The sequence below is a fragment of the Lonchura striata genome, chromosome 22, assembly GCF_046129695.1.
Source record: "Lonchura striata isolate bLonStr1 chromosome 22, bLonStr1.mat, whole genome shotgun sequence".
Classification (NCBI taxonomy): domain Eukaryota; kingdom Metazoa; phylum Chordata; class Aves; order Passeriformes; family Estrildidae; genus Lonchura; species Lonchura striata.
In genome coordinates this window covers 369,731-385,638 of record NC_134624.1, presented here as the reverse complement: position 1 = coordinate 385,638, position 15,908 = coordinate 369,731, and the positions used below count along the sequence as shown (strand labels likewise).

General features: G+C 42.6%; 1 protein-coding gene across 1 annotated transcript; it reads left to right on the top strand.

The window, feature by feature from the left end:
* Positions 1 to 6,115: 6,115 nt before the first annotated feature.
* On the top strand, positions 6,116 to 13,044 carry SET (SET nuclear proto-oncogene). The gene is made up of 8 exons (XM_021551355.3): positions 6,116 to 6,471; positions 7,635 to 7,692; positions 8,636 to 8,778; positions 9,376 to 9,479; positions 9,658 to 9,771; positions 11,049 to 11,219; positions 11,321 to 11,467; positions 12,341 to 13,044. The coding sequence occupies exons 1-8, from the start codon at positions 6,399 to 6,401 to the stop codon at positions 12,362 to 12,364; spliced, it is 834 nt and encodes a 277-aa protein (XP_021407030.3). The 5' UTR covers positions 6,116 to 6,398; the 3' UTR covers positions 12,365 to 13,044.
* The last annotated feature ends 2,864 nt before the right edge of the window (positions 13,045 to 15,908 follow it).

Below are 15,908 nucleotides of genomic sequence, written 5' to 3'. Positions count from 1 at the left end.
GGCAATTTATAAGGAATTAACTCTGACAGTCACTTTATACAGCTGATTTTCAAAGATCTAGGCACTAAAGATGTGTTAATGAGGGTACTGAGGCTTCATAATTAATTATATTAGCATCTCTTTGTTAGTCTCTACAACGGTAGTGGCTGGTTGACATTTGAATAGGAGTCTGGTGGTATTCTTTGTGATTATTATCCAGGAGTACAGTTTTACCTTAGCTCCCAGAGGGGAACGTTGCATGTAAATGCCGCTGTGAATTGCAGGGGCTTTTGGAGCTCAGTAAAAGCCCTTGAAGGAGACCCTGGAAACTGAATGGATGTCAGTAAAATTTCTCCAGTCTGGAATCTCTCTTCAGATATGGACTCTCCTCCCCCTTCCTTTCCCTCCCCCCTTCCTTCCAGTGAGCTGGTCCTTCTCACAAGGCTTAAGAACAGCAACATCTAGCCCTTGCTGAATGTCGAGTTCCAGACCCCTAAAGGAAGGGATACTGACCTGAACAAAGCAGTGAACAAAGTAAACCTGAAAATAGGGAATATTTTCACAGGCTTGAATTTTCAGTGCAATAAAACCAGAGCTGCCAGAAGGAGTCCCAGAAGTGGTGAGTCAGATAATAGATGTACGGCTGTGGTGGGAGGGAAATGGTCTCTACTTTGTTTTATACCACCCCACCCCCCGTTTTACAAAGGCAGATGAAATTATTTTCCAGTCAAACCACTGCAAAAACAAACATGGAGTTTAAAGGTTATTTCCTTTGTGTGTTTCTGAGAGACATTAGTTTTGACTCCAAAGGGGAAAGGAAGATGATTTGTCAATGACCTCAATTTCTACTCTGAAAGTTTTTACAGTATCACCTGAGGTGGCAGCTCAGCTCTTTTGTTTACTGATATATTCCACTTGTTTGTGTTAATTAAAAAAAGAAAAAAAACAAAACAACAAAAACTTACAAAACCAAATTGCTGTTTTTTCACACCAGTTGCAGAACCTTGTCATGGTTGGGCTCAGTTAAGGGCACAGTTTGACAAACACCTCTGCTAAGTGAAATTTGTGCAATGTTTCTCACTCTTTCATTCCTGTCTTCATGGGACTCTCTTACTTGTAACATTGTTCCTCCATCTGCACCAGGGAACCAGATCAGAGTACTAGTCTGAGTTTAAAAAAAAAAGGGTTGTGGGGACTATTTCTAATTGAAATCAGATTGAGATTCAATTTAACACACGCAAAAAGAAAATCACTGGCACAATGCACGAACAATGTAAAGGGGAAGAGGGGAGGAATGTGTGGTGGAGAATGCATAAGTAGGAACTTCTACCAAAAAATAGTTTGTCAAACCATGTTCTGAAAGACTTTACATTCTTCCAAGCCAGAACCCCTCTTTCCTGTGTGTGCAGGTATAACCTTGCACGCAGGGATTGCAGTTTCAGGACTCTCAGAGCTATTGCAATACCAAAAAATAATAACTGTTCCTACAGTCTGACACAATTAACCAAATTCCAGTCACAGATCATAGTTGGCAACTCATGCAGCATTTTATGTAGCTGAAGTTGGAGACCAGTTCTATTCCTGAGTTCCATCTCTGGCTCTAATGAGCAATAACTCTGAATAACTCTGGCATTCAGTTCACCTACCAGTAAAATAATTACTTTCCTCACAGAGCTTTTTACATTTAACCAGATTTTAAAAATGAGCTTTGACATTCTCAGATGAAAAGAATAATGTGCACAATGTATTATTATAGCAAAAACTGTATATGACAGATTCCTACATGTTTTCCTGTCTTTTGTTTCACCTTTCCTGTCACCATACTCCTACACGGGACTCAATAGACACCATAAATGTTTGAGGAACGCCAACTTCAAACTAATGAATTGTAATTCATGTTCTTGTTCTTTGCTGAGCAATGTTGTGTGTGTTTATTTTTATCTGATACTTTTCGGATAGAGACAGAGGTTACTCCCCCTGAGAGTTAAAGTATCAATAGTGCTCTGCATAACAAAGGAAGTTTTTAAAGATTCCCACAAAAACCGCTGCCACTTGGTAACAAGACAATGAATGAAATACACTGAGTGTAAAATTGTTGCCTCTAGTTTATTCCCAAGGGACCAAATCTAGAAGTGATAGTCAACTTTGCCTAGGATTCAGCAAGAGTTTTCCTGCTGTAGGACTGAGGAGATGATAAATAAGAGTTTTAAGAATTGGCCAGAGTTAAAATCCTGGAAAGCAAACATTTATAAAGTGACTTTGTAGAAATATTGTCTCCCTTTTAATTTCCCTATGAGTGGAGAAGATGGAGAGGATCTTCTGTATATCTCCTTGCAGAAGCACAAGGTACAGTTTTATCTCATCCTCAACATGTCTGAAAAGCTTATGCCTCATGTTCAGAAATTTCTAAGGTTTTGTTGACTTTCAATTTAATATTTTAAAGAGTATTTTGACTGCCTCTTTGCCTCGAGTATCTAGGGAACAAGCACAGGTGTTATGTAACTACAACTCTTCATGGATTACAAGCAGGTGCTCTGGTAAGTTAGAAATGTTGGTGTAGAAAAAAATAAAAGTCAGGTTTAGCAATGATGTCTAACGGATATTTCATTAAAAATAAAAACGAATACAAATAGGATCACTGTATTTATTCAGTGACATTGTTAGTCACTGCCTGTTGTCTGTGTTACTGAACTGCTGTCCTGCTTCAAGGCAATTATCAGTCCTGAAATATTTTCATTCAAAGGTTTAAACTGCATCAACTGTGAGGACATGTGGAAGATTCTTCTGTCATTATCTCACCCGTCAGTTCTAACATGAGACTGGGAAGGTCTGTGACTAGTGGAGACGAATAAACAGTTGGAGCTGGTATTTGACTGGTTAATGTGTGTGCCAAACTGTGTGTGTAGTGCCAGGGAGGCTCAGCAGTTCCTGGGGGCTGTCAGACTGATCACACACAGCAAACCAGCCCTGTGTCTCTGCCTGTGGCTCCCAGCAAGCCCTGATGTACCAGTCAGGCTTTGCTCTCAAGTACAAGCTTGTGTGTTCTTGAAATGTGCCTTCAACTCACAGGTGTACTCAGTGACTTGAAAGCTTTCATATACTCTGAAAACTTGTCTTGCACTCCAAGGGGGAACGTGTGTTTTTAACACAGCCCAAGCCTGCAAGTTCTCTATGGAAAACCAGGCTCCCAGCATAGATGTACAGTTCTTAAGCAGTCGTTTGCATTTCAGCAATGGTAAAATGATCCTTGTTTTGTATTTCTCTACAATAATTCCCAGTTCTTTGGGATGGAAGTCTATGAAACCATGAGTTGCTATTAATTACATTGACTTACTTGCATGATGGTATATATGCCAGTTTTCCTTGCAGAAATACTTAGGGGGAAATGTACTCTCCCTTTCTTCACTGCATTATATATATTAGAATTCTAGCACATTTTCTGATTTCATTTGCCAAACTGGGGGTTCAAGTTTAAAGTTTACAGCTGACTTGACAGTCCAGAAAGTAAGCATGATTATCAATTATGTCTCTCAATTGTAGTAACATATCTGGCCAAGGAAAGAAACACTGGACAACTGAACTTTAAGGAGCAAATATGAAATTTCCTTTACAAAGAAAGGAAATTGAGTCTGTTTAGTCAGTTCTTGAGGAAAATGTGCAGTTATAACTGTACATTTAAACCCTCAACAGTTATTCAAGGACTAAAACTGCCTTAGAGTTTAGCTACAGGTCATGAAAACATTAGAAAGATTTGAAGGGAGGTAACTGAATATTTATCAATAAACCCTCTACATTTTTTGGGGTTCTTTTGTTACTGTTTTGGTTAAACTCATATTCTTTTAATATTTACATGTATTTATATTATTTTAAATATTTATATATAATCAATATACCCTTTTTTATTGATAATAGCTAGTTTTAGGGTAGTAAAAACAGATCTTGGAAATGGTTTTTTTAATAGTATAGCAGTTAAAATTAATGATTACTTGGTTTTAAATACATCAGAGTATCACCATAACTGTGTACTTCAGGAATACCTGGTGATTTATAGACTAAACAAGGAGTTCTAGTAGGGAACTGACAGGTGTCACTTGTTCCTGCTTGGAATTAGCTTTCAAATTTGCCAGCTGTATTTCAAATTATAAATCTTCAAAGACTAATCTAGAGAAAGACAATATAGTAAATTAAAGGTGAGAAAAGAGTAGATACAACTTCATTGTCAAGAGACCCAAACAAAACAGAAGGACGAAAACCAAGCTGCACACATGAGTTTACCTCGTCTGAATTGGAAGATATCCATATTAATCAATCTTGGGAGATGCAGACAGAATAAGGAAAGAGTCATCTGGTTGTGATGGGCTTCAGGAAGGCCTTGAGACATCCCCCCATCAGGGAGGATTTCATAATCTTGCATTTATAAAGTTGTGATGCTTTGCTTACCTTTTATGCCCAGCGGTTACAATTGCTGTATGTGAAACCAGAGAAGTATGGGATGGTAGCTCCTCTCTCCTGCTGTTTGCACGGGAAACACAACACAAACCACATGCCACAGCCCTTGTGGGTGACAGTGGAAACAAGGGCATAGCTGGTGGGAAGTGACAGCTGGGAATACAAAAGAAAAAACAAAGGGGATTTGGAAGCAACAGGTGGGAGCAGGATTCAGAAAAGTATAGACAGGACTTCTGAGGAGGCAGGAACTAATCCGGGCCTCATTGAGTAGGTCCAATAGAAGAACAACTTGAAGAGGCAAAACAGGAAACGAGCAGGAAGACTATGCTAAAGTTCTGTGACTGGGGAAGCAAATACAGACAGCAAATTCCTACTTCATCAAAACTGTATTTGTTTCTTAACCCAAACTGCATCCTCACACTCATCTGTGAATCATATGCTGCTGCTTTTGATAGAAAAGAGTGACTTGGCTATTCCTTTAAGAGCAAACACGGGCGAGCTGTCGCTGTGGAGCTGCACTGAGCTCGTCCATGACAGGTGGACAGGAAAGGGACAAAAAGGGTTATTTAAAGTCTGCCTGCTCTCGGTTCAGTGGCAGGTGTGCTGGCAGGCAGCTCTGTGACCTTCTGGAGTCGAGCTCCCCAGTAACTGAGCTGGATGTGACTGACAGGGCTCTGTGCTCTCAACACAGAATGTCCCAAGTTATTTATATGGGTTTGTTTAGTCTCAAGGAGGCTCGGGGCCACCTCATTGCTCTCCACAACCACCTGAAAGGAGGGGTGGTCTCTTCTGCCTTGCCTGCAGTGAGAGGGCTTAAGCTGAGATGGGAAATTCTGATATTTGAAAGAGAGCCCTGCTAAGGTGGCCCTGCTTTGGAATAGGTGGAGTCACCATCCCTGTAGGTGTTCAAGAAGTGTCTGTATCTGGTTTTGGGTGATGCGCTTTAACGGTTTGGGGGTCATACTGGGTGAACATGGGACATGATGTTCTGAAAGGTCTGTTCCAACCTTGGTGACTCCATGATTGCTTTGTGCCATGTCCCAGGTAAGGCAGGCAGCGCAGTGCGCAGTGCACATCCCCAGAGCGCGGCAGGCTGGAAGCGCGACCTCACCCCCGGCAGGGAAGCGCTGAGCCTACAACCAGGGGAACCCCTCAAGCAGAGGGACCGCAGCCTTCTGAGCACTGTCTGGAGGCCGGGGGTGCCGAGATCCATTTCTGCCCCTCGATGTCCCCCGGTCGGGGAACGGGACGGGCCCCGCTCCGGCCGCTCCAAGGGCTCGGTGTCCCCGCGGGCCGTGAGGGGCCGGGGCGGGACTCACGGGGCCTCGCGCGCGCCGCCGCAGCGAGAGCGCGCGGGCACGTGCAGCGCGCGCGCATGCGCGGCCCCGTATCCTACACACCCCGCGCGCGCCCCCGCCCTCCCGCGCGCGCCGTCCTCTGTGTCTCCGCGCCGCGGCCACGCCCCCCCAGCGCTCCCTGACCAATGAGCGCCCGACTTGGGGCGGTCGCGGGGCGCGGCCTCTCCGCGGCTGCGCACGCGGGACCTCCCCGGCGCGTGTGTGTGTGCAGGGTGCAGTGCGCCTGCGCATCGCACCGCCCGCGGCACAGCGCGCCCGGGGCGGGGGGCTCGGTGCGCACGCGCGGTTCGGCCGCCGTGGCCCGGCCGGGCGGGAGGGGGGGGCCGCGCATGCGCGCTCCGTGCCCGCCCCTCGCCAGCAGCAGAGGAGGAGGTGGCGGTGGCGGCTCTGGGCGAGGGAGCGCGAAGGGAGCGAGAGGCGCCGTTGCCGCCCCGGTATCCGGCAGGACCGCGCGGAGGAGGCGGGAGCGCCCCGGCGGCGGAGGGGACCTGAGTGGCGGCAGCAGCAGCAGCAGCAGCAGCAGGAGGAGTCAGTGCCCGGCCCCCCCCCCCCCGCGCAGCCCCGTTGCAGCCCCCCCCTCCCTCCCGCCCTCCGCGCTCCGCAGCCACCAACATGTCGGCGCCGGCGGCCAAAGTCAGTAAGAAGGAGCTGAACTCCAACCACGATGGGGCCGACGAGACCTCAGGTGAGGCCGCGCCGGGGGCGGGACGGGAATGGCGGCAGCCGGCGCGGCCTCCGCCTCGCGCCGACCGCCATTTTCCCCCGCCGCACGGGCCGCGGCCGCGCCGGGGGCGGGCGGAGCGCGGGCCCGGCCGGGCGGATGTGCAGGCCCGGCGGCGGCGGGAGGAGGCCATGTTAGCGCCCTTTTGTCTGCGCTGCCGGCCCGGCTTCCCTCCCCGCGGGGCCGGGCGGGGGGCGCTGCGGCTCGGCGGAGCAGCGGGACCCCCCCGCCGCCCCTCCCGGAGCAGCATCCGCGGAGCCTCATTGTGCTCCGCCGCCGCCGCCATGATGCGCCGCCGCCTCCCGCGCCGGCCGCGGCCGCGTGGTGCTGCCGGGCCGCGCGGGGATGGAGCGGCGGAGACACGCGGTGCCGAGGCCGCCCGCGCCGGCCCCACGTGCGATCTCGGCTGTTAAATGTCGGGGTTGTCCCCGGCCGCAGCGCCCTATCCACGTGCGTCCCCCGCGCCCGGAGAGGCAGAGCTGTCCCCCAGCGCGGGCCGGGCCCTGCGGGACGCGCACCGGCCGCTGCTCCGCTCCAGCCGCTTCCCGCTGCCGCTCATTCATCTCCCGCGCCGTGGGTAAACAGCGCTCCGTAAGCCAGGCCTCGGCCAAACGCGGTCCGGGGAAATTGCCCATTAGAAAATACCTGCCAAACGGCGGCTTTCGTGACTCCTTCATTTGTAACTGCCTTTTTGAACGTTCTTTTCGGTTTTTGGAAGGTGGTATGTACCCAGATAGGCTATTTCTGTTGATATTCCAGCGCTCTGTAAATTACTTCTCGTTTTTTCAAATGTGTTGGTCGTAGCAAATTGTGGCTTACAGCTTTTTAATTAAAATATTATTGGCTTGTAATCTAAGTTGGCTTGTAAAACATTGTAGCGGGATGTGAGCTGTGGTTTCCAAGGGTGAACTCGCTTTAAGGGCTGTTTTATCAAACTTTGCTGCACTTTATCTGCAACACACCATGTAAAGCCGGTGCTTTGAGGCCTTGTAACTCTTGTAACATTTAATAGAAATATCTGAGAACTTCTACAGTAGATTACTAGAAAATTTCTCAAAGAGAAACCCCAGGTAATTTGTCAGGCTTGTGAATGAAGGGATATTGACACGTTTTCATCTGTTTTTCAGAAAAAGAGCAACAGGAAGCAATTGAACACATTGATGAAGTACAGAATGAAATAGACAGGTAAACATTATCTAACTTTTAAAATGTTGTAGCAGAAATTGAAATATAACTGACAAAAGTGAAAGTGTTTAGTTCACTGTCTTTGAACTCTTCCAAGATATACCTGTGTTCTGACTTGATTAGAGACATTAAAATAACAAAGAAGTGTCCTGGTTTCTTCCTTAATTGTGTATAATTAAAGAGGTAGAACTCGAGTTTAAAATTTTTAATTAATTGTGGTTTTCTTGATAATAGAAATGTATTTGCACACTGGCTTCTCAAGTTAATATGTAAGCTATTTGGTTAAAGTATTTCCCTGTTAGCAAGCAGAACCAAACACTTGGCTGAAAAGTCAGCTTTTATTATACATTTTTATTATAATATTCATGTGCTTGTGCAGTAATACAGAAAATGTCTCTGAGATGTTAATTTTGTATGCCAAAGCTCTTGGGGCTGTGGGTTCTGTGTCAGTCCTTGCCTGCATGTTCTCTCCATGCTAGTGTCCTACAAGGACTGCAGGTGGCTCTTGGGGCTGTGAATGTGTGAAGTTGTTGCAGTATGAGGGCTTTGCCTTTTTACAATAACAGTTCAGTTTTAAGTGTTCAGATTTTACTTGCACAGGGTGCAGAATTTCTTTGCTGAAGCTTCCTTGCCTGCCTAGAAGTTATAGGGGGCAGATGATAGGGCTGTGTTAGCCTTCTGCAGGTTTTATGCAGGCAAAATGTTCAAGAGGTAAAACGCTGCTTTGTGTTTAGAAGGTTCCATTCAGACCAGTGAGATTGCTTCTGGAAGAGTGTTTTTTACAATTGTTACAGCTCTGAGCTTCTGGGGTTTTTGGGACACTTCACCTGCAGAATATGGCAGACTGGTCTTATCAGACCCTTTCAACTCTTAGTTAGGTGTTCTGATGTGTCCTTCAATCCCAGTTCTCTCCATGTGGTTAACATACCTCTTTCTATTACAGACTGAATGAACAAGCCAGTGAGGAAATTTTGAAAGTAGAACAGAAATACAACAAACTCCGCCAACCATTCTTCCAGAAGAGGTCAGAATTGATCGCCAAAATCCCAAATTTCTGGGTAACAACATTTGTCAACCACCCACAAGGTACATTCTTAATAGCCTTCTTTTTTCCCCCCTGTAAATTCAGTGTTTGCTTGCTAGTTATGTGAGTGTCTTAAAGCTCTGAGGGTCTTTTGAAATTGTTACTAGGCATACAATACTTCCTTTCTGTCCTAGATTTCATTTTTAAGCTTCTTCTTTCTTGCACTTGTTGGTCAAAGGAACATCTTGTTGACTAAAATATTTCAATCCTAAAATTTATTTCTGCATTTTAATTTGTAAATTTCTCACTATGCTGTTCATTGGGAACTTAAAGCAAAAGAAAAAAAAAATAAACAAAAAAATTTGTTCTAGATTGTTTGGGTGTTTTTTACTTGGATGTGAGCTCCCTGGGACTCCTGACAATAAACTTTCTACAAAACAAGTTTGTAGACTGCTTTAGATTGGGCAAACTACATGCATGAAAATCTGTTTCAGAGGGAAGGGTGGGTATGTGTGGGTAGACTGTTGGCCGGTAACTTGAAAAGAAAGAGCCATGAGAAGTTGGCTTGGACAGATGTGTTGCTTTTTAGATCTTCCTACCTTCCTGTGTTTTGCCTGCCTGTTTCATGACTTTGTTAATATGGGATTCCTCCTTCTCAGTATCTGCACTGCTGGGAGAGGAAGATGAGGAAGCACTGCATTACTTGACCAGAGTTGAGGTGACAGAATTTGAAGATATCAAATCAGGTTACAGAATAGATTTTGTAAGTACTTTAAATGGTTCATTCACTTGTGATTCTGTTGTTGTTTTTTTTAATGTAATTGCATATTGGGTTCTAGTTCATGACTTAAATCTCTGCAGTTATCTGTTTAGTGCCAGGTTTAACTTGATATGTGTGTTTCCATTCTGTGGATTCTAATTCTTTGCTTTCCACTCTGCAGTATTTTGATGAGAATCCCTACTTTGAAAATAAAGTTCTCTCCAAAGAGTTTCACCTCAATGAAAGTGGAGACCCATCTTCAAAATCGACTGAGATCAAATGGAAATCTGGAAAGGTATGTGTTGCATCTGGAGAGCACAAGTGTGACCAAGTGAAAACATTACCAAGTGCATTAGCTTGTCTCTTCCTTGGCCAGGATCTAGACTGTGTTGTGTTTACTTAAAATGTCCTTGGAATTCTTAATTTAATAGTTAACAGGTTTAGGGGGATCAGATAGCAGTGTGTGAACTTGTTTTATATTTTTCTCTATTTCTTTGACTTCAGTTCCAGATGCCACATCTTTTGTAGAATTTGTAGCTATAACAATGTGGGCATACTTGTCACCCAGGCAGTGTTTAAGAATCATTAATTTACTGCAGTTTATTTCTGTAGAAGTTTGTCAGTGTTATCCTGAAGATTTTGAACTGGGTTTTTAAAAGTAGAGCTGAGGCTTGCAGTTAAATTGCAGCTTGTTTTGTCGCTCTTAGACTGAGGAGAGTGTTGAGTGTTGAGAACTAGAACTTTTCCTCTTGTACCAGAAATTGCATTCCTGTACAGGACATCGTGTGATCTTTACAATACACCACAAAATCAGTGTGAATTCTGCTTTGTTCTTCTTAAACAGTCTAAACCTATAAATGTTGTCATTATGTCAGGAGAAAAAAACACTGGAAGTGTAGTGTAACCATATGGTCAAATAAATAAATTATTTAATTTCAGATTTAACAAAAAGATTGTTGCAAACTTAAACTTCTTTTCTAGGATAAGGTGATAGATACAGACCTTACATGTATTCTTGTGGCCATGTGTTTCAGCAGTTTGTGTGGAGTTTTTTTTTGCACTTACTACAGAGAGTGGTCTGAAGACTTCAGAGTGGGAAATCTTGGGCAAAAAGGCCTAGGCAGGTCTTTATATCCAAGTAATAAAAGAGCTTAGAGGTGTAGAGACTTTCTTAGATTGGGTGTATGTAGTAGTTACTGCAATTGCAACTACTCTGAGTGGCATTTAGTCATTGTGAGACTTTGTAAGTTCAGTGTGTCATTAAACAATTGTCATACTTGTGTTTCCCTGAGATAGGGAAATGTAAATCAGATGTGAGATTATGTGAATTTTCAGTGTTCCAGTGGAGGCCATTGGAAGAACCAAGTGGGTTTACTGTTCTCTCCTGTTCATGAGAAATGTAGTATCTTATGTCAGTTTGGGCTTGAGATGTGTTTTACAGACTTGCCCTCGAAGAGGGAGGGGAAGTGACTTATTAGGGTTGTTCAGACAAGTACATTTTAAAATGGTGCTTATAGGAAAAAATACACCATAGAAAGATGACTTTAGGGAACTTCTTAACTTTCTTTTCAGGACCTGACAAAACGTTCAAGCCAGACACAGAACAAAGCCAGTAGGAAGAGGCAGCATGAAGAGCCAGAAAGCTTCTTCACCTGGTTCACTGACCACTCTGATGCAGGGGCTGATGAACTAGGAGAAGTCATCAAGGATGACATCTGGCCAAATCCCCTACAGTACTACTTGGTAAGTACAGTCCTGAGCAGGGCATCTGCACCCACAACAGCTCTGTGGAAGACTGGATTTGATGTTGCAACTGTAGTTGATGTTGCAAATGTGTCTTTAAGGTTCCTGATATGGATGATGAAGAAGGGGAAGGAGAGGAGGATGATGATGATGATGAAGAGGAGGAAGGGTTAGAGGATATTGATGAAGAAGGAGATGAAGATGAGGGGGAGGAAGATGAAGATGATGATGAGGGAGAGGAAGGAGAGGTGAGTAATCTTGCCCTTCATGCCATTCGTGTGGTGTTTGAGAAGGATCTTGTAAAAATACCAAGCCATTGTGGCAAAGGTGAACTGGTTCTTTTTTGCACCCCAAATGTGAGAACTGACTGCATTGAGTGGTTTCAGGTAGTAATAAGTATGTTTGTGTATATGAGAGACAGTGGAAGTACATATTTGCAGTAAATTTGTAAGGGAAGTGATCTAGGAGAACTAGGATATTAATGTGATAAAATTCTTACTTCATTACTGAGTATTTTAGCAATGCTTTACATATAAGTGGCTTTTGTTGAGGCATCCAGTCATCCTTCCCACTTGTTGGTTTATTTCTGTTTATGGCCAGCCTACCTAACACTTTCTGTTGGGTTTAGGAGTTAGAAATTTGCTTTTGTAGTAAGAGGGATTGCAGGATCCCAGGGTGTTGGGAAGTTAGTTTAGAATGTCTTTGTTTCTTGGAACTGGGCGTGGTGTGTCTGACTTGTAGCAGCACAAACCACGTGCAGTGAGAGGAGGGCTCTGTTTTATAACCTAGAATTTGGCACGTGAAAGGTGAAGCATTTTGTTCTTCGGAGTTTTAAATGAGGGGGAAATGACCCGTTCATTTTCCACATGTTAAACTCATATCATGTCAGTGCTTGTAGTGATTCTAAGTCACAGTCTCTCAAACCTCTCGTGTTTTCCTTGGGACACCCAGGTAGTGAGTGATTTCTGTGTCAGAGGCTGGGCACCCTGGGCAAGTGTTACCATCCTTTAGTGAGGGAAGAGATGATCTTACAGCACCATGAGTAAAAGGTTCTGGTCACTGCATTTGCTATCTGAAGTTTAGTGATTAGATTTATTTAATTCTTGCTTATCTTTCAACAGGAGGATGAAGGAGAAGATGACTAATTGAACACTGATGGATTCCAAACCCCTTTTTACCTTTTTAATTTTTCTCCAGTCCCTGGGAGCAAGTTGCTGTCTTTTTTTTCTTGTGCTCAGTCGCCTTGTTCTCTTGAGGTCTCTTTTTCTCTCCCTCTACACCATGGTTCACGATTTCTTTTGGGGAAATATCTTGAGCAGAATACAGTGGAAAAGAATCTACCAGTTTCTGTTTCAAGTTCATTTTTATCCCTTTCTGTCTCAAAACAAAAACTGTTTATGAATTCAACACACCATGTTCTGTGGGAAAAAAGAAAACCTTCTGCTCCCTTCACTCTGCTGGAAGCTGAAGAGTGCTAGGCCCCTGTGTAGTAGTGCATAGAATCTAGCTTTTTTCCTTCTTTCTCTGTATATTGGGCTCAGAGATTACACTGTGTCTCTATGTGAATATGGACAGTTAGCATTTACCAACATGTATCTGTCTACTTTCTCTTGTTTAAAAAAAAGAAAAAAAAACAACAAAAAAATAAAAATAAAAATGGGGTTATAGAAGGTCAGCCGGGGTGGGTTTCAGAAGTTTGGGTGGGTTAAGTGGGCATTTTGACAACATGGCTTCTTCTCCTTTGGCATGTTTAATTGTGATGTTTAACAAACATCCTTGCAGTTTAAGATGACACTTTTAAAATAAAATCTTCTCCTAATGATGACTTTGAGCCCTGCCACTTGATGGAGAATCAGCAGAACCTGTAGGATCTTATTTGGAATTGACATTCTCTATTGTAATTTTGTTCTTGTTTATTTTAAATTTTTTTTTGTTTGTTTTTCTTAATTTTTTTGGTGGTTTTTTCCTTTTTTTCTTTTTGGTTTTTTTTTTGTTTCACTGGAAAGGAAAGAAAGATGCTCAGTTTTAAACGTTAAAGTGTACAAGTTGCTTTGTTACAATAAAACTAAATGTGTACACAAAGGGACTGGTTGGTCTTCACTGAAAGAAACAGCTTTTATATCCTATTTAGAACTTGCTGTAGTTTCTTGGCATTTTTGGGAGCATTTTGTCAGTATTTCTGTAGTGCAGTGCAGCTTTATGGTTGTGTGGACTGAACCAGTTCATGTAGTTCCCACTATTTCAGTACCTGTAAAGTGTTTCCTGTGGTAGTTCCTACTGCACACTGACTCTTGAGTTCCCTGTAGGGTCATGTGCTGTGTGTGAAGACACAGGTACATAGTTTTGCAAAAAGGAAAGTCACTTGATTTGTAGAACTTCTAGTAATTTGCAGTACTGTATCTCCAGTACATCAGTTTGCATGAAAATACCTTGCAAGCTCAGAACAAAAAGACTAAGGGGGTGGTTTTAAAATATTAGGGTGGTTTTGTAAGTCTTTTCAGTTGAAAACAAATCTTAATTGAAAGCTAATTTGGGGGCTATTTCAAAGAGCAAGATTCTTAGTAAAGTTCATGTATAAAAAGTTGCTACTTCACTGTATTTTTTCCTTGGTAGCAGCATGTATATGTGCTTTAGATACACTGTACTCTCATTTTAAGAGACTGCATTTGAGAAACTTGTAACAATTTCACATAAGGTGTTGGAACTGGTATTCCACAAAATGTAATGGAAGTTGTTTTAACATGCTTTGCTTTTGAAATATTTAAGAAAAAATGTTCTATCAGCTCATCTGAAATTCAAATAGCTCTTTGGATGTGTAGAAAAGACTGTCTTCTGGGAAGACTTGTTATATTCTCTGATTCCTTTTCCTCACAGAATTTGCTGTAGTCAAATTCAGCTTTTTTTGATGCTTAAGAATACACTTGGCAGAACAAGATCAATGTCTGGTTGAGACGTGCACAAATAACATGTGTGAGGGAAAACATTCTGTAAGTGTGTGGTCCAGCTTGGATTCAATCCAGTTATCAGAGACAATGCAACGTCCAGTCTCATGTGATCAATGCAAAAAAAGACAACCATGTACTTTATTCCATCTCAACAAAAGCTTCTGCCCTCATCCTCCTTTGCAGAGCCAAGTACAACGTTGATAAGTAATGGTTTCTTACCATCTAGAGAGAGAAGGAACAAAACCCATGAAGTCCTATAAATTTTAGTGGTTTTTAATTTGATTCCTTTTTGTTGTAAGATTGAAAATAGCTTCCTGTTGTGGTAGAGGGTCGATGTGCTGTTTCTTGCCATGATGCCTCATTACTTAATTTTATGTAGTCCTAATTGTAGTTCCTCAAGGAAAATAATCTTCTGGTAGTCTTGAATGCTTTAGGAAAAATAATTGTGCCATTGTTGTTCCATCCCTGTTGGTTACTAGCAGAAAACTTATAAAAACTGTTTTGAAAGTAATCAAAGCTTCAGGCTCTGTAAAGTCAAATACCAGGAACAAGAAATGAGAAGTCTGGATAATTAAATGCTACTTAAGAGATTTTTCTTGCGCTTTCTTAAGGATTTTACAGGGTGCCAAAATACTCTTGCTACTGTACTGATAATACTGAATTTGCTGTGAAACTTGAGGGTTTACTCCTGGCAATGGCTAAAGAGTAAACTGACATGGTAAAAGAATAAACCATATTAGTTAAGTGTTATTTTAATTTTTTTTCCTAGCATGGATATGATTAGGTATTAACACATTTCTCTGCAATGCTCAAGAAATACTACAGCTGGCCATCATGTGCTCTGACTGTTCACTTAATGTCTAATTTGGCTGAATATATGTAATGGGTGTCCATTTTTTGCTGGATTTATTTTATATATGTATAAAGAGCTTTTAAAAAGACATCTACCTTGGATAATAATGGGAAATTAATTCTTATTAAATATCATTAATTCCCCACTGCTTGAGCTCCTCACGTGCAGTTAATCCCACCATGTGAAATCTATCACAAGTGGTAAATGACTTCAGGTTTTTTGGCTTGGATTTCCAGGATTAGAACGTAAAGTTGGCAGCAATTTAATAAAGGTGAAGCTGCTGTGCTGGGGCTGTATGGCCTATCTCAAAGGTTATTTTTAAGTTTAAAGTTTAATTGCTATAAAATGGAATCTTTTGTCTGTAATTTCTCGTGCCAAAGGAAACAAATATGGCTGAGTGTGTAAATACAGTCAGGAAGGTTTGGGGTTTCTAAAGAGATTATCTATGTATACTTATTCATACTTGTCAACATAATTTCTGTCCCTGTAAACAAGCATTATCTGGATCGATTTCTCAGTCATTTATGATATTCACTTGAATCTGTAAGCTCTTTGTACCACACTAAACCAGGTGCATAAGGATAGTTCTTTGTTTATTGGATACTGTTCCTGAATTTTGAAGCCATGTTGTTTTTTTGGTTTGGTTTTTTGTTTTTTAAAGAGAATGAAATCAATGAAATAATTTCTCTGCTGTACCTTCAAGCTATCCTTCTGTTTGAAGGAATTAAAATACATTTAACTGTTACTTGATGCTACCATTTCTAAGAGTCTTTTTCAAGAGAATCAGTTTTTTAGTCCCAGTCTTTCACAGATGATGTGGACAGTGCTTGCTTTTCCTTTATGGAGAAGAGTGAGGGGAGGTAGTAAGTGACTGGTACACGATACTTGGGA